The sequence below is a fragment of the Anolis carolinensis genome, unplaced genomic scaffold, assembly GCF_035594765.1.
Source record: "Anolis carolinensis isolate JA03-04 unplaced genomic scaffold, rAnoCar3.1.pri scaffold_11, whole genome shotgun sequence".
NCBI lineage: Eukaryota > Metazoa > Chordata > Lepidosauria > Squamata > Dactyloidae > Anolis > Anolis carolinensis.
Window position 1 is genome coordinate 19,537,218 of NW_026943822.1, and position 23,456 is coordinate 19,560,673.

The 23,456-nt window shown below is 40.6% G+C and overlaps 1 protein-coding gene across 1 annotated transcript; it reads left to right on the forward strand.

Moving 5' to 3' along the window:
* Window positions 1-59: 59 nt before the first annotated feature.
* On the forward strand, window positions 60-23,354 carry arih1 (ariadne RBR E3 ubiquitin protein ligase 1). The gene is made up of 14 exons (XM_062963369.1): window positions 60-714; window positions 8,685-8,752; window positions 9,274-9,418; window positions 11,214-11,306; window positions 12,059-12,114; window positions 13,963-14,029; window positions 14,588-14,694; window positions 15,208-15,250; window positions 15,689-15,760; window positions 16,678-16,808; window positions 17,150-17,207; window positions 18,117-18,377; window positions 19,211-19,323; window positions 20,181-23,354. Exons 1-14 carry the CDS (start codon window positions 307-309, stop codon window positions 20,263-20,265), a joined length of 1,707 nt encoding a protein of 568 aa, XP_062819439.1. The 5' UTR covers window positions 60-306; the 3' UTR covers window positions 20,266-23,354.
* Window positions 23,355-23,456: the final 102 nt, after the last annotated feature.

Genomic DNA, 23,456 nt, shown 5'->3' on the forward strand with positions numbered 1-23,456 from the left:
GAGTGGGGGGAAAAGGGGGCGGGGCGCGTGTGACGTCACACGCGGCGTGGGGTTGCGTCCCCGGCGGCGCCGACGTCGGTGCGTGGAGGTGACGGAGCGGGCCGGACGCGTCCCTTTGTTGGCTCAGCGGCGCCTGGGAGAGGAGAGGAGGAGGGTTTGGGGACCGCTCCGCCGAAGGGAGGCGGGCTAGGCCGGAGCCCTCGCGTGCCTCCCGCCCTCAGCCGGCGCCTGTGCCTGCTCCTCCCCGCCTTCCTCCTCCTCCGCCTCGGCCTCGTCGGCCTCCTCCTCACAGGCCTCGCCGCCAACATGGACTCGGACGAGGGCTACAACTACGAGTTCGACGAGGACGAGGAGTGCAGCGAGGACAGCGGCGCTGAGGAGGACGACGACGACGACGAGCCCGACGACGACCCCGACGACGGCAACCTGGACCTGGGCGAGGTGGAGCTGGTGGAGCCCGGCGTGGGCGGGGAGCGGGACGGGCTGCTGGGCGGCGAGACCGGCGGCGGCGGAGGAGGCCTCGGGCCCGGAGGAGGAGGAGGCCTCGGCGTCGGCGGAGGAGGCCTCGGGGGAAGCAGCGGCCTGGGCGGGCCCGGCTCCGGAGGCGGACTAGGCCACGACCAGGAGGAGGACTACCGCTACGAGGTGCTCACGGCCGAGCAGATCCTGCAGCACATGGTGGAGTGCATCCGGGAGGTCAACGAGGTCATCCAGGTGCGCGCGCAGGGGCCGAGGCGGGGGCGCGCTTCCCCGGCGGGAAACAACAACAATAATAACAACTTTATTCTTAGATCCCGCCCCATCCCCCCGAAGGGACTCTGGTTGGGGTTAGGCCAGGCATGGGCAGAGTTGAGCTGAGAATTATACATATCGCCTAAAACTACAAATCTCAAGATCCCATGGGACAGAACTATATCGGTTAAAGGGGAATTATGGTGCTATAATTATGCAGGATAAAAGGGTCTCAAATCAGATTATGTGTCCATTTAGTCCAGGCATGGGCAAACTTTGGCCCTCCAGGTGTTTTGGACTCCAACTCCCACAATTCCTAACAGCCGGTAGTCTGTTAGGAATTGTGGGAGTTGGAGTCCAAAACACCTGGAGGGCCAAAGTTTGCCCATGCCTGGTATCTATATCTATTGTGGGAGTTGGGGTCCAAAACACCTGGAGGGCCGAAGTTTGCCCATGCCTGGTATCTATATCTATTGTGGGAGTCCAAAACACCTGGAGGGCCGAAGTTTGCCCATTCCTGGTATCTACTTTTCCTTCACCACTTTCTGTTTCTTTTATTCCTCTCTTTTCTTCTTGTATTGTTCTGGCATCTCTAAATTCATCCCTCCTCCTCTCACTCCTCTTTCTCTTTATTCTGTCCCTCCCTAACATTTCGCCTCCCCATCCCATCTTTTCTTCTTTCCTTGCATCCCTTTGCCCCTTTCACTGCATCCTCATCTTGTTTTCCTCTCCTCAACCTTCTCCCTCCCTCGCTTCTACCTTTTATTCTTCTGTCCCTTCTCTTCATCTCTTTGATCTACCTCCTTCTTCAGCGCGCCCCTCCATCTTGTTCAGCTCTCCTTTCCTTGCATCCCTTCCTTCTGCCTCCAGGCCCTTCCACACAGCCATATAACCCAGAAAAGCAGGGCAGATAATCCACAATATCTGAGCCCACACTGCCATATATTGCAGTTCAATGTGGATTTTGTATAGCTTTGTGGAAGGGGCCTCCATCCATCTCTCTGCCCTTTATTGTTCTATCCCAGTGTTTCTCAACCTGTGGGTCCCTAGATGTCTTGCCCTTCAACTCGCAGAAATCCTAACAGCTGGTAAACTGGGATTTCTGGGAGTTGTAGGCCAAAATACCTGGGAACCCACAGGTTGAGAATCTTCTATTCTCTACTGTTCTTTATATTTCGTCCCTCTTCACATCTCCCTCCCCTCCTTTTTTTGACATGTTTTTGTTCTGGTCCCTCTCCCCTCTCTCTTGTTGTTTTCTTTTACTCCACTCCTCTTTAGCACTTCTGTTCTGTTTGCTCAAAAGGGGCGAGGTGAATGGGAAGCTGTTGGCAACCTTTGGCCAGGGCTGATTGCAGCAGATTCCTGTGGTCTCCAGTAGTCATAAGTGCAAGGAGGCATCTCCAGGGTTCAAGTCAGATGGGGGACCTGTCTGCTCCTGTTGCTACGGTATACTGCAGTTCCCATCAATCTTAACCAAAGGATCTTTAGTGATGGGAGTTGCAGTACAGGAGCATCAGGAGGGGCGTATGGTCCTTGTTTTAGAAGATTCTTTTGCAGCAACATGCCATTTGAATAGGATACCTCTTCTAGTCTCTTGTTGTCAAGTACAGAGTAATAATCCAAATATTAAAAAGGTAGGGGTTTTTGTTAACCAGACCCCCCTCTCTTTATATATATATTCTCACTTAAGGGAGAGAAATGGGTACATAAAAGTAAAAGCATCAGGAGCCAGGCAGCCATGAGATATTGGGCATATGACTTGTTCAAAATATGTACAAAACAAGAAAGATGCTTTACAGCTGAAAGAAGCAGGGATAACATTTTATTTAATTTTTAGAATTATCCACAGCAGTGAAAAGAAACTGCAATCCAGTGGGAATTTGAAGTGAACTAGATTGTGAGGCTAATTTGAACCCCAGCCTTTTTTTGTGATAATAAAATGTACCTCGATTGTAAACTTGTGCATTTCATCTCTAAAATGCCATACTAGAGCAGGCCCTTGGAAGTGTGTATTTGTGTATCACTGTATCTATGAAAGTGCTACAGTTTTAGAGACGTTGGAAAATGTCTTATTAGACTGCATCCCTGCTTGTTCAAGTTAACTGAAAATATTGTTCCAATTGTCGATGATACCTTAGGCAGAGCTTAATTTTTATAGTGCTACACCTTCTTTATGCTTCTTTGTTGTTTGGCTGACAAGGAATTGTTCTAAGGAATAGAAAATTCAAGAAGCTTTGATTTTAAAAATATGCATATGCATTTGTTGTTTGCTTTACAGGTCCAGACAGACCTTTAAGCAACTTGTACATGTGATAGGAATTAGAAGTCATTTTTAGCACAGCATATACCACTCCCTGTTTCAGACCTTTGCCACTAGGTTTTAGTGACCATATTTGGTAAACTGCTTTTTATTATTTGTTGTTTGGGGGAGGGTTGAGATATATTTGATGTACATACCAGGGCGTTGCTTAAGCTTAACCTGCAAGCATAATAGCGCTGCACAAATTAAATTTGGTGCATGAGCTAAAGAAAGCTTTGGCATTCAAGAAAGTTCAGAGCAGGTGAACATAACCCAGAAACATACCATATGTCTCTTAATTACCAAGGAAGGTTTTAAGGCAGGAGTAGGCAACTATGGAGGAGATGGGGGGCACTTTTCCCTACTGTACCCTTTGTATATTGCTTTGCAGGATGCACCGGAAGTGATGTCATGCTACTTCTGGTCAGACTTTTCATTGCTTTTCAACTGTTTTATTTTAGTTTATATGTGGGAGGGGGCAGTTCTGAGTTGCATGGAACAAGCAAACCATTTGTTTAGCTTTTGGGGAGGTAATTTTTAGGATTAAAGATCCCTAAAAAATTCCAGGAATATGTAAACAATGTTTTAAACATTTGTGGGTTTATGAGGAGTGTGCTTTCCCCACCTCTGTTTTGTTTGTTTTCTTCCTAGTCTCCTGCAGAGGGTATTTTTAGGTAGTGTCCTAGGTTTTTTTGTGGTTTGAAAGACAGCTTTCCCCAAGAATAACCAGGAATAAATTACTGCCTCTTGGTTATAAGTGAGATCCTACAGTGGGCACAGACAGTCATAGACTTTCAGATAAACCTTTTGCAGCATCTCCTAGCAATTTCTTGTTGTGAAAGAGTGAGAGAGACGGGCTGTAAGTCTTTCTTCGTTTGACTATACAAAACATGCCTCTGGATATGTGGGGAAAGAAATGCAGATTTAATGTACTTGCCTCTTGTAGAGTGACTGGGGAAGGAAACCCATTTTTTGTATTTATCTTAATTTTTAGAGTTGACCAAACAAGTGGCCAGAAATTTCCGAGGGGCTGTACTCTGACCATATTTAAAATATGGGGTGCTTTCTGCTTCTGTACTTGTTGAGCTAGCCCTGTATAGAACAACCAAGAAGGGGACTTAGTAAATCTGTGGAGGTCCTGGATGGCTTGTTTTGCAGTTGTAACTCTCTCCTCCAAAGACATAAATAGAATTTGCCTATTGGGTCCAGAACGTTCGGTTCACATCCTTTAAACGTGTAGGTGTGATGCTTCGCCTTTTAAGGATCTTCTGCATGGCGGTTAGAAGTAGGAATAGAAGAAGTAGTGAACTCAGGCCAATGAATGAGACACTTGTCTTATTAGCTGTTCTTCCCTCACTCACCCAGACTGTTTAGCGTTGATAACACTTGCAAACTCACAGTCATAAAGAAGACTGTTATAGATTCCAATGTTTAAAATGTTTTATTTCAAAGTAAGGGCCCATACAAAGACTTGTAGTTATCTGAAGCTTTTTTTCACACACACAAGAGGAAGAATGGTCACATTTTTTATTTTGATATGGGAAGGTTGGAATATTAGCTGACAAAGTATGAGTAATAGTGGGTGTGGATGAGCTGCATTTCTCCTTCCTTAGAAGCAGCTCAGCATCACAAAGTGTAATTTTTCTCTGGTCGGTAGTGTGAACACATGGTAAGGAATATGTGTTTGGCACATTAACGTCCCAAATCTCCAAAGTGGAAACAAGATTTTTTAGCTATTTAAACAGTGTCTGGTCAGCCAGCTTCTGCCATAGCTTGGGAAAAGTTTTTTTGGACTACAACTCCAAAATTCCAAGCTAACAAATCTGGCCTTGCTGCCTTGGGGAGATTCAGAGACTTATAGTTGGAAAAGTAACTTTTCATAGCCCTGGCCACTTGTTGTTGGGTTCTCTGATCAGTGTGTCCTTTTTATAAACAGGATTTTTTGAGGACCGAGCTAGCTTGTTTTGTTCTGAACACCTTTAGCCCAGTTAAGATTACTTTTATTTAGGGAAAGGACGTGATTTAAAATTAATGACATTTTATGGTTGTTTTGCAAGTGACATCATAAGAAATTGGTACTCTTTGTTGACAATAAGTACTGGACTTACTTGCTTAGCACCAGGAACTGTGTCAATGGTGTATAATAAGTAAGAGGGGAGCCATTTAACTAATTTACATGGAAGCATGTGTTCATGTTTAATTAGCACTTGAACAAACAGATTGGAGATGGTTAGGCCACTGTTTAGGCTTGCAGTATTACTGAGGCACCATTGTCTTCAGGTTTCATGACTGAGTCATCCATTGAGAAATCTTGATCTGTAAAAAGTGGGCATTGGGTATTCTTGGTTTACCGCTTATCTCCTGAAATGTCAACACTGAGGTCCACTTCCCATAACTTATTGTTTGGCTCTGAGCATATTATATTAGTTGAGTATTAATTGATTTATTTTTGTCCTTAAAATACCTGTGTGGTGGTATGATTTGTATGATTTTTTTCTAATTGATGCTTATGTTTTTAAATAATAGTAATAATAATAAGACTTCATGTCCCACCCTCTCTCTCCAAAGGGACTTGGGGTGGCTCACCACAGGGAAAAAATACAGTATACATAAGAATACTCGACAAACCAAGACAACAAAATTCGTCAACCATTAAGTCAGCAAATCATGATACATAAACAAAATAAAACAGTAATAGACATATTAATTATAACAACAAAATATTACTAGTATAAACTAAATGATAGTACATGGTATGTTGTGAAATCGTTTTCTCAATTTATTCAAATATTCATACTCAAATTACACACAAATACATATATAAATGCATATGTATATATATTTGTAGCTCAGAAAACAGTACCTATTTGTGTAGATGAAAGAGGGCTACATTTTCATCATAGCTTTTAATAAAGCCTATTACTTCAAAGTGCAAATGTAAACAATGAAAGAGAGCAAACCATGCTGACATACATATCCTTAAACTCAAGTAAAAAGAATGTTTTTTCTAACTCTTCCATTCCATAACGTGCCTTAAATAAACTGATTGTTCTGCAGATAATTAATTTTTCATTTATAGGTTAAACGTTGAAGTCACTTCCTACATCATCCTTAGCCAAATTGTATTGTAAAATCCATTGTGAGATATTTGGAGCCTTGTGTTGTTAAATAGACTTTAAAATATACTTTTTAAGTGTGGATATTTCAATTATATACAAATTGTGGCAGACATTCCAGAGACAGACTGTCAACTGAGACTGCTGCTTGCAGTAGATATAAGCGACTTGTAAATCCTTGGTGTATTTTTAACTTCAAGAGGGTAGTCTGCAGGAGTGGGACAGCTGTGTTTTTTTGGGCCACTCGCAGTCTTAGGGCAACAGGACATACATGTTATCACACTGGCAGGGACCTAAGTAGAAAGGTGTTACGTAACATGTTGCGCTCTCAGGGTTTAGAATAAGCTGCCTGGAGTTAACGTGGGTTTGGTTGTAGGCTGCAAATATTTTCAAAACATGCATAGAATATTTCCTTTGCTTGCATTAACCTTTGCAGGCCAGAATATTTTACTGTTTTGAGGTTACCTGCAATATTTAGTGTGATATTTCTCAAGATTTTAGGCAGCATAATTTAGTGGATTGACTTGCAATGAGACTTTTATAAAAATATCAAATTATGAGCAGTCTCTTTTAAAACATTGATTTATGAAAGGCATGTTGTTCTGGGTGGTACTGGGTTAAGATCTATTTTGCATGTATATTTCTAATTGACTTCCATGTTTTTTGCATATAAAACCTAAAACAAACAAGTATTGGTATGTATTTTACAAATAGAATATTTAATCTTGGAAGCTACCTTATATGAAGCCAGGCCTTTGGTCCATTTGCATTATATACTGATTTGATTTCAAACAGGGATTCGTGCCAGCCCTGTGTGGATGTACCAGGAAGATACATTTGCATTTTCTGCATGAAAAACATGTTGAATCACTATGTTGTAATCCTATCCTAATAGCCAATAGTTAGTATATAATTGCAACCAATAGTATACAATTAAAAATGAAATTATCAAGTAATCAGTGTAGTGTTTGGACTGCATTGGCTGTTTTAACAGACACCTAGCAGATGTTGACAGGTCTAATTCCTGTCTTGTTATTACAGCAAAATCTTTGTTCCCAAAGGAACAGAAATTTCTTTTTTCTCCCTCCTGTTTCAGGCTCAGAGTACAGCATATTTCACCCATCTTTTATTACAGTGCTCTCTTAGAGAATTACTCTGGCCTTCAGACAACTGTTAAGAATTGTTAAACATGTGATGAATTTGGGGGCGAGGTAGTTGAAGAATGCCATGCGCCTTCCTCTTAAATCTTTGTCATCTCATGGGCTAACTCTAATCCCAGATAATATTGTGCTAAAAATTCCTGTGTCTGGCATTTGGGTGCTTGGTTATTCAAGTGTGTGTGTGAGGGAGAGAGAGACAAGACCCAACTAGCCTTTTTTGAATAATTCTTAAAAGATTGGTCATCATGAACACTGTTGTCTGGTTGGACTTCCAGTTAAACCTCTGCCCACAAATGCCAGGGCATCTGATGTTGCCTAGCCTTGCAGTTTAGGTAGGGTGGAGTTTGGAAAAGCTTTTGTGAACTGAGCCAAAATACCTTTTGAATTTCATCCAGGCTCATAAATAAACTTGGGCCATTCCTAGCTGCCCTGCCCCGTTTAATTCCCTCTCAGAAATATACTTTCCAGCAACACTGACAGAATGTGAGAACAATGGCAAACTACAATTCCCAGAAACTTCCTGTTGATAAGTCTTTTGGCCTAATGAAGCTCTGTTTCTGGAAGGTATATTTGGAGGAGAGGTAATGGGGGGTGTGCATTTACATTAGGATGAGAAGAAACAGATAGGAAAATATATATAGACAGGCAAATTCCCAGCAAAGCTATGAAACTGAAGTTTCGGATTTTGGAGATTTTTTTTTTGGATAATATATGGAAAGAGTGAGTTTGCTTTGAACTATGATAGGCAAGTCTGTATTTGTTGCCATAAAGTGTGATAATGCTGGTATATAAGAAGTCTGTTGCTGGTAATTTTGTTATGGGAGGTTTAGTTGAATAAAAATGTCCTTAGTTGATGTTAGAAGCAACGCACACAGAGAACCGGAGGTGATACTTTGAAATGGAACAGATAAAGCTGTATTCTGGGAGGATTTCAAATGGATCACAGAATAATGCAGAATTAGATGACTTCAGGCACTGGGCAGATAGTCAAGGGAGACTTTGTAATCCCAAATTATTAGGGCTTTGCACACTACTGCCAAACCTTAAACCAAGTCTGGTAGCAAATATGGAGCCAATATTCTTTCAACAAAAGTATTACATGATGCTAAACAGCATTTTAAAACAACAATTGGACTGCTTTTTTCTGCACTAAGTTTCAGGCCATTAAAATGCAATTCATTCTAACTTCTGAGTTTGAGGAATTGCTTAGTTAAAGTGAGAGTGTTGTTTAGAAGATCTAGTGATCATGAAGCCCAGGTTTAATTATGCAAACTCCAAGATCTTTAGCAATAGGGTGGGATAATAAGCTTCAACATCACCCTATATTTGCTGCTGCTCATATCTCCTAGACAATGATATTTCCCTGCCTTTTTGCAGAACCCAGCAACTATTACCAGGATACTCCTTAGTCATTTCAACTGGGATAAAGAAAAGCTGATGGAGAGGTAAGCAACGTATACTGACTGGCAAGTGTTCTTGTTAATCTGTGATATTTTGTATTTCAGTGGCATAAATTGTTGTAAGTGAAAGAAATGCTCTGCTCCAGTTTCACAAACTGCCCATGATAAGGGAAATCATGCAGCAGGCTGGAAGATACACAAGGTTTAGATGAGGGCTAGGTTTTGAAAAGTCAATGGGTGGGATTATGGGAAGCCTGCTGTTCCCGAGAGATTATGCATGCATGGCACACGTACTAGAGGAGTGTATGTTTCTCTCAAGATTGGGTGGCTTCTATATATTGATGTTATTTATCCTAGTGCTGGCTCTTCTGTTTACGAAAAACACATTTGTTACATTCTTGATACTCAGTAGCTGTATGTTCTGAACAGCATTAGATAGTCTTTTTTTTCTTTTTGAGATTTTAAAGCCATGGGAGGGGAAAATCTTCTGCTTCTGTGGCTTTTTCGGTCCCTGAAGATTATCTTGCATTTAATATATTTGCTCTCATTTGCCTTTAAAACAACAGGTACTTTGATGGCAACCTGGAAAAGCTCTTTGCAGAATGTCATGTAATTAATCCCAGTAAAAAGTCTCGAACACGTCAAATGAACACAAGGTCATCTGCGCAGGATATGCCTTGCCAGATCTGCTATCTGAACTATCCTAACTCGGTGAGTGCCTTCAGAACAATAAATCGTCGTTTATAATTCCAGTGCGATGGCTGTGTTGATTTTGGACATCAAAAAGGTAGCTGCTGTGTGAGTTGGTACGGAAGATAATTGGTGATTATACGGCTGGCTGTTTTTGGAAAAATGAGGGAGAAAGATTGTGGTGACTGAGCAATTGGAAATACCTATCCAAACTTATATTTTCCTTCTGAAGTAGAGGAAAGCTTATGAATTGACATTAGTGATGCTTTGTTTTTCTCCCTCATTAAACATTTCCTAATTTCATTTCCCTCCCTTCTGTCTCTGTTTACTGTCTTGTGATCAGGGCTCTGCTGCTTGGAAACCTTTTGGGAAATGCTATGTATGCGAGTGCTGGCAAGACAAGTAGAGCTGCTCATATAGGATGGCATGGCTTTATGAATGTCCCTTTGATGCTCAGCTCATTGCTTGCAGAATAGAGAAAAGCTCAATGACAAAATGCTGATGCTAGAGTCAACTTTAAAAGACTTGTAAAAAGCCAGAAATACTGTCTTCTCCAGAGAGTTCAGTGTTTTGAGGCAAAGTATAAGAACTTAACAATGGTTTTCCTAGATCAGGCTAAGATCCTTCTAGGACGTATTTTGGTAGCATATAGCCTTTCTATGTCATTGGATTGCAGCTCCCAAGTTATATGTTATAGAAGGTGGCTTGGTGCTGTTTGGACATATTGCACTATTGTAACTTTTGGATTGGGGATCTGTGTATCCTATCCTTCTCTAATTCTGACCCGTGATTTTGCATGTATGAGGCTGAGGTCTATTACGTGTCCTCTTTGGACTTAGAATTGAAACAGAAACTAGATGTGGGAGGAGACAGACTACTGCCTTAGGCAGGGGTCCCCAAACTTTTTAAACGGGGCCAGTTCAAGATCCTTCGGACCGTTGGAGGGCCGGACTATAGTTGGCCACCGAGCAATAATAATGAATACAATTTATTTATTTAATACATTTATATCCCGCACTTCTCACCCCGAAGGGGACTCAGAGTGGCTTACAAATTAAATTTACATACATTATATTATTAGCATAACACAATACTGGCAATCAATTACTATAGTGTACCATATAAATATATTGTAATATTATTAGTAATATTACATTTAATATATAATATATAATTAATATTATTATATTGTATTATTAGTATTATATTGTATTACAAAATAATATTAATATTATATGCATATTCAATATATTATAATACTATATATTATTGTAAATTATATTGTATATATGTATACTAATACTAATAACAACAACAACAACAACAATAATAAAGAAGAGGGTTGGAAGAGACCCCTTGGGCCATTTAGTCCAACCCCCTTCTGCCTTTGTGCACCGAAAGCACAAGCAAAGCACCCCTGACAGATGGCCACCCAGCCTCAATGTTAATAATAATAATAATAATAATAATAATAATAATAATAATAATAATAATGGTTGTAAGAGAAGAAGAGACCCCTTGGGTCATTTAGCCCAACCCCCTTCTGCCCTTGTTCTGTGGGGGCCGGATAAATGGCTTCGATGGGCCGCATCCGGCCCCGGGCCTTAGTTTGGGGACCCTTGGCCTTAGGCAATAAATATACCTAGATTCATGGGCGCTTGAAAAGCTGCAAGAAAAGTGCTGAATCATTGATGATACAAAGCGAAAGAGCTGGTATTTGGAGAAATTGCTCATGCAGCATTGAATATTTCAAAACTAAATTCCACAGGAGCCAAGAATTATTTCTAACATTCTCTTTCCTTCCATGTCTTTGTAGTATTTCACAGGCTTGGAGTGTGGACATAAGTTTTGCATGCAGTGCTGGAGTGAATATTTAACTACCAAAATAATGGAGGAAGGCATGGGACAGGTAAAACACATTTTTCTGTCATGTTGTTGTGTATTTTTTTTACTTAGGAGGAAGAGTGATTTAACATTGGGTTCACACCTGCTGCTGTAAGCATTTTGCTTTCAACTTTCTCCCAGCTTTCTGCCTGGGTTTGAGTCATTCTATCAGTGTTGCTTTATTTAAAACATACTCCACTATACTGCAGGGATGGTTCTTTTCCAATTCCCCCTTCCAGTCCCAATATTGACTTCCACAGGGATGTCCTGGCAGCCACAAATATTTGACTGTGGTTAACCGAAACTACTGAAGCCACAGTTAAAGTTTTATGTTGCAGTGGGTTTTGGAGTCATGGGAAGCCACTTTCCCCCTTCAGTTTGAGAAGGATGTATGTTTTCTGAGGAATATACTGAAAGATTTTCCTGATGAGGCAATCTTATTTAGAGGGTCACTTGTTCATGTGACAGATTAATGAAATTTTCATTATCTCTGCATTTGCCACTTCCATATATTCTCTCTGTCTCGCCCTGCCAAAAAAGAACTGGATAGTTATTGCTGAAAGTCTGAACTAATTAATTGCAGAGGGGTTTTGAAATTAAGCCAATGTTTGCAGATTTTCTGCCCCTGGGTTAGACTTAGTTTGCTAAGGTATTGCAGCCATCTTGGGTGGCAGAAATGGTGTTGAGTATACACAGCTCTTTAGAGGTTCCTCATTGACGACCAAACTAATCCAATATCCTTCTGTTTATCTCTGTCTCCTACTCGACCCTCACCAGACAATTTCATGCCCTGCTCATGGCTGTGATATCTTGGTGGATGACAATACAGTTATGTAAGTACGACAATTTTGTTATATGTTTTCAGATCTTCCTCTGTTAAATTCTGATTACAAGCTTTTGCCCAAAGTTGTGTCGTATGCAGAAAAGATGCTTCAGCTTTTGTGTTGATTCAAGGGCGCTTGCATCTGTGGGTGTCTCATAAACAATGCCCCCTTTCAATAGTTTATGTAGTAGAAACTCCACTGTGGTTTTTCATTGCCATCTCCTTCACCTCTGTGTTTGCGGTGTATGTTATAACACAAAGGAACAGGAATGTGGGTTACAAGTTGTCAGAATCAAGGTCTTTTATGGCAGGATATTGATATTAACAATACCTGATAGCCCAGAGGAAGTACATTTAGTTCCTTTGGTTTTAAGGAGTGGTAACGTTTATGAGCCATAGGAACATGAGCCACTGAGTCATGCTTTAAACAAACAAATAAAAAGTCTGCATTGTTGTGTGGCTTGCATACTTATTTGCCCCACTTTTTGGTCTGAAAGGACACGGTGCGTCAGAGAGCATCCTTTCCCATCTGGATGTGAATGGGCTATTGGCCTTTAAAGTCTGTAAGGAGGGATATACAAAGTTGCAGAAAGATAATTGAAGTTCTCAGTAGCTATTTTCACAGACTTGGAGCAAGAGAATTTTGAAATGCGATTAGGTCACTCAATAAATCAAGTTCATGGCCTCAACTTCCTGGTATTACATGTATTAGTCAGTTACATTGTGTAATTCTTTTCAGAAATAAAATGTTGGATGCTTCATTTATTGAAGTTAGCATTGCTTTAATAACTGCTTTGGTCTATTATCAACAGCATTTTCCAACTATTTGCTAGAATTGGAGTTCTGTAAATGCTCGCGGTATATATAACCATGCAGATATGTGTAATCTACGTAAAAGTCAAAGATGTTTATAGCTGTTATTGTAGACACCTGAGATCATCTGATGAAAAATTCATCCTTGTGTTCACTGGTTCTTAAACTATCATCTCGGCCTATAATATGACCTTAATTTTTGAAGTGGTGAACTTTTTGAACTGCTTTCATGAGCTGAAAACAACCACATGTGGTTGGTTCTCCATTTCCTCTAGCTACTTTCAAATTTGCTCATTCAGGGAAATGAATTCCATTGGTGATTGTAGACATACCCATTTAGCTGCTTTGTAGCTTGTTGGCTTTTTTGGTATTGTTGGACCTCTTTGTAATTTAGTATTTTTTTAAAGTAAAACTCTGCTTTAGTGTAGAAAAACTGGAACTAAATACTGTGGGTTTTATTCTGGAACACTGGTTCACCATATGCCAGTGTATGGTGTGTTGGTTTGCTTTCCAAATAAGAGATTCAAGAAGGGAGAAGCGAAAAAGAGTAACCTAAACTCAGCTTAATGCTGTGCTTTTAAATTGTGTGGTGAGGAATCTTTTGCTTTCCTTCCAGTTTCTCAAGAATTACTTGAGAATAATGAGTTTAGTATTGCCAGTATTCCTCCACAGTATATTGACAGAAAAAGAAATCCTATATGTTTTATTGTTTTTGTCAGAAAGTGTATAAGAATATTTAAACTGTTGAATTCTGTGCCGTTTAAAAACTGCTGCATTATTTCCTCGGGGCCTCATATATAAAGCAGCAACCAAATCAAACCTGGAATTACTAGAGCTTGGTTCCATGTAACTGGACTATCCCTAACTTGGCAGGTTTGTGGTTACCAAACCTTTCAAAGGTTTTAAATGCTGCCATAATATCATGCCAGCACTTGGATCTCTTGTCACTCTGATTGTATGATCGATGAAATAAACACACGTGTTAGGCATTAACTTCTCGACTGTCCAAAGGTGTTTTTAGTGATTTCTTTCTCTCTCTCTATAGGCGCCTGATCACAGATTCAAAAGTTAAATTAAAGTACCAGCATTTAATAACTAATAGTTTTGTAGAGGTAAGTATTTAGTTTAAAACTGTATATTGAAGAGTCTGATTGTTGCTTTGAGGAGTTGTCACTATTCCTGTCTATTAAGCAGCTATTTAAATGTAGTTAACTAAGTTTGGGCAAATTTTGAGAGAAAGATATTAATTTTATCAAAAGCTCAGTTGAAGATTTGGGACTTCAGTGAGAAGGATTCTAACAGCTTGGGAAAACCCCATTTATTAGCTTTAGCATGCATTATTTGTAGTCTGCGGTGGGAGACGAAATGGAATTGAAGTAGTTTCTGTGAACATCCAAGACTCCATAACTAATTCTGAGAAATGATCTTTGTACTTGTCAGAATTTGAGTGGTAGTAAAAGGTGAGGCCAATGATCTTCTCTTGTATCAAAATGGGAGCTTGAAGTGAAACTTCAGGAAATGGATGGAAATATAGAAGGAAAGGGCTGTCCTGTAATCCAGTATCTTTTGTTGCACTTATTGACCCAAGTCCCACTGTATAATGAGACTGAAACTTTGCAGCTAAGTGTATATAGGGCTCCTTGTCAAGATCTCCCATTTTATCTCTTCAGTGCAATCGACTGTTAAAATGGTGTCCTGCTCCAGATTGCCACCATGTTGTTAAAGTTCAGTATCCTGATGCTAAGCCTGTTCGCTGTAAATGTGGCCGTCAGTTTTGGTAAGCAATGCATTTCGTCCATTGCTTGTTTCTGATTTCCTAAACTAATCTGCACTAACTATGGCGAACTACTTTCATTAGTATTATTTTTCAGAAGACAGGCCCACATAGTTATTTTCCATAAGCTGAGTATGGCCTGCGCAGGGCTGACACACCTATTCTTTCTTTGGTCCATTCACCCCCTATATAATAATAATAATAATAATAATAATACAACAACAACAAAAACTTTATTTTTGTATGCCGCTTCCATCTCCCCAATGGGGACTTGGAGCGGCTCACATGGGGACAAGCCCAATACAAATCATAACATCATAAAATCAAACAGTTAAAACACTGTTGCACTCCTTCAATTGCAAACATGGGGATTTTATAGAACATTGCTTTGTAGACAGTGTTCTGTAAAATATTGGGTGATGGTTTCATCATGAAGGCATGTACTGACTTCCAGGTTCTGTTGCTGCTTCACTGTGAATAATGATATGCAACACTCGCCCTTTTGTTTTTATACAGCTTTAACTGTGGTGAAAACTGGCATGATCCTGTTAAGTGCAAGGTGAGTACAATTGCCTTTCTATCCCAATTGTATGTATGTCGAGAGTCAAAACAATATAATTTCCTGCTTAACTATTTCGGCAACAATGCAGGAAGTCTATACAACTCAACTCTCAGTGTAGAGATCATATTACTTTATTTTAAATTACAGGTTGAGCAGATGTTTATTTATACCTGGAAGGCCTTTTGTGGAAGGACAGAATATTTCCAATATTGGTTTCTCTGTAAAAAGTGATTAAACATTTCCTTTACTATTGTTTTCACCTAGCTGGTTACTCCGCTTCCACGTAGTTTATTAGCAGTTGTATGTCAGCTTTATGTTTTGTTTTTTGCTTTTATTCACACTGGCCTGGGAGCTATGATATATGCATCCATGTTTAGAAGTAATCTTCTGTAATCTATAATGGCTCTGGAACCATTCTACTCTGTTTCTTCACAGTGGTTAAAGAAGTGGATTAAGAAGTGTGATGACGACAGTGAAACTTCTAATTGGATTGCAGCAAATACAAAGGTTGGATGGTTTCAGTTTCTCCCAAAAGTCATAGAAAAAAATTCACACTCAGAGCTACAAAGAAGTTCCCTGACAAATCTTACACAATATTTTGTGAACAGTGAAATACAGTTCCTCCATGTAAATAATGGAGATACAGTTTCACTTCCTAAGGTTTTCTCTTGCCTTTTGCCACTTAGAGAAGGGGATGGTTCCTTCTCTTGTAAGAATTAACCTTGCATTGATCCTTAGATAAGTCCATCCAGGTCTTTTGCATTGGTTTGTTGATGCAACCCTGTATATGAGTATATACAGTAGTACTTCCAGATGTGGTAGGAAACATAAGCTTCTTTATCAGGCCAGGTCAAGTGGTTCATCTAGTGATATATTGTCCTTGCCAGGTGTCGGGAAACATTGGGTCTTGTGTGTTATACAACTCATAGTCCCTTAACATTAGCTATTCAGTTTATGGCTTCAGGAAGTTCAAATTCAAAACATCTGGAGGGTTAAGGATCCTTATTCTTACTCTGCAGTATCTAGCAGTGCTTCAGGATTTCTGAAAGGAACATTTTCCTTCCCTACCTACAGATTCCAGGGACGGTTTGTGTACATAGCAGCTGAATTATAGGATGACTTTTGCACTTGGTTGCTTAGACCAGAGGTGTCAAACTTGTGGCCCTCCAGATGTTTCAGACTCCCAACTCCCAGAAGCCCTTGCCAGCTTGTCCAGTGGCCAGAAATTCTTGACAGCTGAAGCCAAAACACCCAAAGGGCCACAAGTTGGACACCACTGGCTTAGGGTAACAATAGGAAGCCAGCGGACAGCAGGGAATGTATCTTAGAAGAATCCTTACTTCAAATGCATTAATTCTCTGCACTTCCCTTGGCAGTCAGTTACTTGCTGCATTCCTTCTTACCAGCCTTCATGCCCTTTGCAGGAATGCCCTAAATGCCACGTGACCATAGAAAAGGATGGCGGCTGCAATCACATGGTCTGTCGGAATCAGAATTGTAAAGCAGAGTTTTGCTGGGTGTGTCTCGGCCCTTGGGAGCCACATGGGTCTGCCTGGTATGTTTAAAAGTATGCTTTTTGAACTTACTTTAATGAGTCTGGTAGCGCTATATTTAATGCTTGTGACCTACATAAAAGATGTTCTGTAGAAGCAGAAAGACAAAGTAGTATATATTGTGTGTGCATGAAAGAGTTTCTTTGTCTGTGTTAATTAGGGGCCGAAAAACTGGACTGTTCCACAATCATCCTCTGGTCAGATCCATGCCCTAAAGGCTGCCAAATGTATTAGTGATTAATTTTATGTTTCTATAGTGTGGAAAGACTTAATGTTTCAATGGGATAAAAATGGAGCCTGGAAAATCTAGAAATCTACATGTTGATCAAAAATATCTTTTCAGGTACAACTGTAACCGCTACAATGAGGATGATGCAAAGGCAGCAAGAGATGCCCAAGAGGTGAGTCCATAACTCTTGCTGACCAAGATCATGTGGAATTCCATAAGACACTTCGGATTTCCTTTCTATTCTCATTGAACGTTGAGCGCTATACTTAGCCCTCCACATTTGTTGGGGTTAGGGCGGGACCACCACAAGAGTAGAAAACCTTCAAAGGGAAAAAATGTCATTTTTTTAAGCCTGAGGGGAATACCTCTCTAAAATATTTTTAGGTCTTGCAGCATGACTTCACAGGAAGTTGGCCATAGAATTGCACTGGAGGACTTACAAATTCAGAGCAAAATCGTTCTCCAGCATGACTCTTTTCTGCCAGAAGTTGGCTATAAAGTTATGCTGCAGAACCTAGACATTTCTAGAGAGAACATATGCACCATAATGGTAAAAGTTAAACTCATACATATGATGATGATTATTGTTATTATTATTTAGAGAATTTTTAATCTGCTCCTCAGCTACAAAGGCACTCACATCAGCTTACAAAATACAGTCTTCCAAACCAAATTCCACAAATAAACTTTTGGCTTTTGACCTGGGATGGAGCCAACAAGCAAGTGATTTGAAAGCATACAGCAGCAGCAATTGGGCTCTAAGAGTAAATAAATAACATGATGATTCCTTCCGCATACTGTCTTTACAATAGCATAGTCTAGATTGAGAGGTGGTGAGGTCAACAGAAGGTAACCTAAGGAATTCCACGGCTTGAATCTGGATTCTCTCTTGGTCCCAATCCATATGTGGACTCTATATTGTTCTGAAAGGGGTTAGGCTCAGGGCAGACAGAATAACTTTTTGTTCCTGTATTGTGAGACCAACATCTGCCTGAAACATCTATCTGACGATGCGGCTGGCCTGTTATTACTCTGTTTTAACTATTGATTTTCTTTTTCCCCCTAATGGGAATTAACGCAGCGATCCAGAGCAGCCCTGCAGAGGTACCTCTTCTACTGCAACCGTTACATGAACCACATGCAGAGCCTGCGCTTTGAGCACAAACTCTATGCCCAAGTCAAGCAGAAAATGGAGGAGATGCAGCAGCACAACATGTCCTGGATCGAGGTCCAGTTCCTGAAGAAAGCAGTCGATGTCCTCTGCCAGTGTCGTGCCACACTCATGTACACTTACGTCTTTGCCTTCTACCTCAAAAAGAATAACCAGTCCATTATCTTTGAGGTAAGGAAGGGCAGCCGGGCATCTTGAAAAGCATGTGCATGTGTGTCTCTCCTTCCTATCCATTTGGGGTATACAGGACAGTGGTGGGACTATTGGGTGAAGCACAGAGGCAAACATTTTCATCCAAAGGTGGATTCTTTTTCAGAGATATTCTGAATAGGCTAAAGGTTTGGGGCTCAAAATACCAGCATTGTTCGGTTCAGGGTAGACTTGGGTAGTGAGGGTTGGGGGTCTTTCTCTTGAACCCGCATGGATCAGCTAGTTTGTTTTGTTTTTCTGGAGTTTTAATAGTAGTGGGGGAAACGTGCCATTCCTGGTAATTTGGAGGCATTTTTTAGCTTCAAAAAATCCAACTCCCTTTTTGTGTGGGGTTTTGTGGGTTTCATGGGCTGCAAAACGCGATTTGGGATGCCATATTTTCTATACCTTTGGTTTAAAGCTCTTATTTGATTTGGGTTAGCAGCCTGATGCATTCCAGATGTTTTAGGCCAAGGATCAGAGTGGGATTCATAGTTTTTAGTAGCTGGGGGGCAACAAGTCCGCTATTTCTGCTGGAGATCAAATAACCACAAATGAGGCACGTTACGAAAGTCTATGTCTTGGTACCCAGTTTTGGATCCACCGTGAAGGATCCGAGTCTTGCTTGAAATGCCTTGCAGTGGTGGCTCATCCACTCTGAATTTCTTTTCTCCTGGCATGTTCAGTGAAAGCCATCTATAAAGAGACTATCGTGAAATGTGTTTCAGCTTTTCTTCTAGCATCATCATTTCCCCCCTAATGCGTCTTGAATCAAAATTGCCTAGTTCTTAGAGTTTTTTTTTCTTCCTTTCTAGAATAATCAGGCAGATTTGGAAAATGCTACCGAGGTCCTTTCTGGGTATCTGGAACGAGATATATCCCAAGATTCACTGCAAGACATAAAGCAGAAAGTGCAAGATAAGTACAGGTACACTCTTCTTTCAGATCATGTTCTTTCCTCTGTTTTCAGAAAGTCCCAAAAGGTGGCATTGTAGCTGCAGGCATGACTTGACTATTCCCACGGTGCTGAAAAAAGGCAGGTAGAATGGATAGGCGAAATGGGGCATTTTCAAGGACAGGGGCTTGGTTGGTTTGTATTGCTTGTGGGGTGAGGACATGATTGAGCATTGCTTGTGGGGTGATGATATTATTGGACCACAACTCCCACCACTCCCATGGCCACCATAACCATGTTGTAGTGTCAGAAGGTAATCATTTAATCTGTTCTTAAAGTGACAATTCTTGTTCCTTCTGGTTGTTGTGAATTGTCACTTTAAGAACAGATTAAATGATTACCTTGTAACAATTACCAGCACTAATTATTATTATATACGTTGGAACTCAATTGACAGATTCAGTCTGTTAGACTCGAACATGCCCATCTGTATTTTATAAGCGTTTTTATGAATGTCTGATGTAATTTAATAACTTTTTAATTGATTCACAATGTATTGTACAATTTTATATATGTGTTTTATTGTAAGCTGCCCTGAGTCCCCTATTGGGTGAGAAGGTCGGGATATAAATCTTGTAATAAATAATTGTTTTTTATGGTCTTCACTGTTTTAAGAGTTGTATAGGTTTTTAATTTTGTTTAATATTGTGTGTATTGTGCTGCTTATGTAATGTATGTGGCTGCAAAGGTAGCCCTGTCTTTAGTGAGGCATTGTTGCCTCGTCCTTTCTCTCCACACATTAGCTTTCCCATGTTGCCTTTGGATTTGCTTTGCAGAATGCTGTCTGACCTTCGGATCTAACCTTGCACACCTTTCTTCCCTTTTTGCAGATACTGTGAGAGCCGGCGGCGGGTCTTGTTGCAGCACGTGCACGAAGGCTATGAGAAGGACCTGTGGGAGTACATTGAGGACTGAAAGGGGCCTGCATAAAACGAACTCTGAAAACCTTTTTTTCCCATCTAGAGTGCTCATGCGATTAAAAAAGCAAAACACACACACAAACAAAAAAGGGGGCACTACGCCTATTACACCGCTGGTCTGTAGTACCGGAATTCTGTTTTTGTTAATGGAGAAAAGAATTTAAGTAAATTATATTGTAATAAAAAAAGGTAGCTAAACCATTGTACAACAGTATTCTAGGTGGCCAGTTAAGTGTGACATACGCACTAAGAAAAAAACAAACAAAAGTCAACCCTCCAACTTTAACTTGTAACGTAGCTTCATTCTCCAAGCTGACTTCCCCCTCTCCTCCTTTCTCCTATGCGTATTACAGATGAAATTTAAAACAGTTTGTTGACACTGCTTTTCATGTCCAACCAGCCATTTTGATGTACTTTGGTATGATGAGATTTCCTCCCTCCCTCCCTTCCTTTCTTCCTCCCTTCCCCCCTTTCACACATGCACCAGTTCATGGGTGAATGTCGTTTGGCTAATTGTAAAGAGGATTTTGTGGGATGGTGGGGGGCGGGGGAGGAGGGGCACACAGCAAGGAAAAAAAATAAACTTTGTATATGACTTTTAAAATACAAACAAAGAGGACAACACAGTATTTTTCAAAATTGTAAATAGCGCATATGCATGGACAAAAAAAAAGAGCAAGCGTGGCACGTGTTTGCATAATGTTTAATTACGAAAAAATATTTATTCTTTAAAAATCTTCAAGATGTCTATTTGCTGTGCATTTTTCTTTCGGTTTGCTTTTTACCTCTTGATTTGGGGACGGGGAGGGCAGGGCGACGTATGCCGCTGTATCGAGACTCTTTTCTCTTTGTTTCTCTTCTCTCTTTCAAGGCGTTTTGGGTTTCTTTCTCCTCTTAACTGCAGCTCCTTCGCAACTCTTCCATGGTTTGGGTGTGTTCCTTGCTGGCAACGGACACCGTCCCATTTGCACTTCCGGCTTTTTTTTTTCCTGACGCAAACTCGATTGACTTTGGTGTGTGTTGAGCCTTTGGAAATGAAAACGTAGTGATTCCGGCTGCTTTTTGTCTCCTCTTTTTTTTGCTCAGAATAGCCATTTAACCATTCTTTCTTGCTCATCCTTCTTTCCATTTCCATGCATGTCAGGTATCCCTTAGTCATTCTTAGGAAAGTGTTAGGACATTTTCTCTGTGGGTTGAAATGGAACATTCCTTGTCGCTGTGTCTTGTCAGTTGCGTAACACCAAACAACAAAAGATGGGGCTGTTTGTTTCAGAGTCGGGGGGAAAGGCCTGGCGTTGCAAATGCTCTCGTCTTAGTTGCAAAGGCCTGCAGTTTCTGAAGTCGTTGGGTATTTTCCTCCCATTGATGGGAAGAGGGACTGAGTTTCAAGCGCACATAGTCTTTTATAGTCTTTATTTTCTTTGTCAAAGACCCCGCTGGAAGCCGTTCATTAAACCAAGCTGCACGGGATCTTTTTGTGGCATACTTATTTTCCCACCACAGCAGTGTTTACACTTTCGAGTTAAGAAAGAAATGGAAAAGATCAGTTGAAGGAGTAAAAAAGAGAGAGTGGGAGAATGTGTCTGTGTTCGAGCCGCTTTTCCAAAAGGCTGCTTCCATTACTCTTTCAAGATGAAGGGAGATCTATTCAGCTTTGGAGTGTAATTTTTGGGATGTTGGCTCTTCTGTGCAGCCTGGCAAAGGTTTTACGGAATGGAAGGGAATGGCTGAAAGTTGGTTACATGTTTGGAAAAGAAAATAAGATTTTACTGAATGAGTTCAGGCTCTTGAAGTAATTGAGTAACTTGTATATCAGAATGGTTAGGCAGACCTTCATTTTTGTATCTCTTCTTATGTGTGATTGGGATAATTTCCTTGCTCGTAGGTCCCGTTTTAAAGCAAAAGCAAGCTGTTAGGAGGGAAAAGGTACTCCAGTAAAGCTGAGCATGAAAAAAAAAATGCTTCCTTCAAAGAGATTTGAGAATTCTCTGTTAAGTTGAGTGCTCGAATGCCACTCTTCAGATTTTCTTCTGTACCTTTTGCCCAAAATTGACTGAAAACTTCCTGATCAGGTTCTCTAACCCATCCCAGATGTCTTTCTCTCTCTTTTATACCTTTTTTGTCTTTTTTGTCCTGGAACTGGTGGCCATGCTGTGTTGGGTGTGTCTCTCGGATGAATGCGTCCATGCTTTCAGCCCCTCCCTGCGATTTCCCTTCTTTCCAAACACCTTGCTCTTGTCATCCATCCCTTTTTCCGTTGATTAACAAATACACAAACCAAACTGTATATAAAATGTGCGGTACCTTCTTGCATTGAAGATCGCACACATTATCTTTTTTTGTGGAGGGGTTATTAAAAAAGCATTGTAAATCTTATTGGATTTTGGACTCAGATCACTGACACCAAAACTCTTGTAAAAGCTTGCTCGTTGGTTCTGAAACCCCCCTTTTTATTTTCTACCCTCCCTTTTCTTAAAGAAAAAGCAAATACTTGGCAATGAAGATGCTACTCTCAAGCTTTGGTTGGTGCAATATGTGAAAAAAAAATAATGATTTCATGTTATGTATCATGATTGAATGATGGGGCCTCTAGGCGCAAAAGCGGGAGAGCGGCGCACAGTCTGTATTTTGCACCCGCTTCCTTCTGTTTCACATGATTCACCGCAGCTTTTTTGGGGGGGGGAAGGGGGGGAGCGAGGAGTCCTCTGGTAGTGTATGTATCAGGCAGTCTTAATTTTTCAGAACCAGTTAACCCCGAAAATGTTTTTTAGTACAACTGCTGTATTAGAAACCAGTTATTGTGTGAGGCGAGAGCAGTGCTCTTTGGAGGACCTTGTTCAAGAGAACCCTGTTTATCCAGCGCTTTTTGGGGGGCGGTTGGAAGACAATCGGATGGCTGGGACTGAACAGAAGAACTTGTAATCCTCTAGTTTTCCTCTTCCATCTAGTAGAGAGCACCTCATGCTGTGGACATAACTGTTCTTAGACTTCATTGTAACTGCTGGACTGTTCCGTGTTAAAGGCTAAACAGAGGGAGAGAAAGTGTTCCTAATTCTAATAAACTTTTATTTTGTTATTTCATTAGTTTTTTGTGTTTGCTTGCAGTAATTTGTTCCCCTGGTTTTGAGATTGGACTGGCTCTATGGGAGGATAGCGGGCTGCATTTATTATCCCTTCATCCCTGGG

What these genes read in the sequence shown, in the direction of transcription:
- arih1 (XM_062963369.1), top strand. Translation starts at nt 307, where the DNA reads ATGGACTCGGACGAGGGCTACAACTACGAGTTCGACGAGGACGAGGAG. An exon ending in TGGAGGAAGGCATGGGACAG is followed by an intron (nt 11,307 to 12,058) that starts GTAAAACACATT and finishes GACCCTCACCAG; the next exon opens with ACAATTTCATGCCCTGCTCA. An exon ending in ACCAGTCCATTATCTTTGAG is followed by an intron (nt 18,378 to 19,210) that starts GTAAGGAAGGGC and finishes CTTCCTTTCTAG; the next exon opens with AATAATCAGGCAGATTTGGA.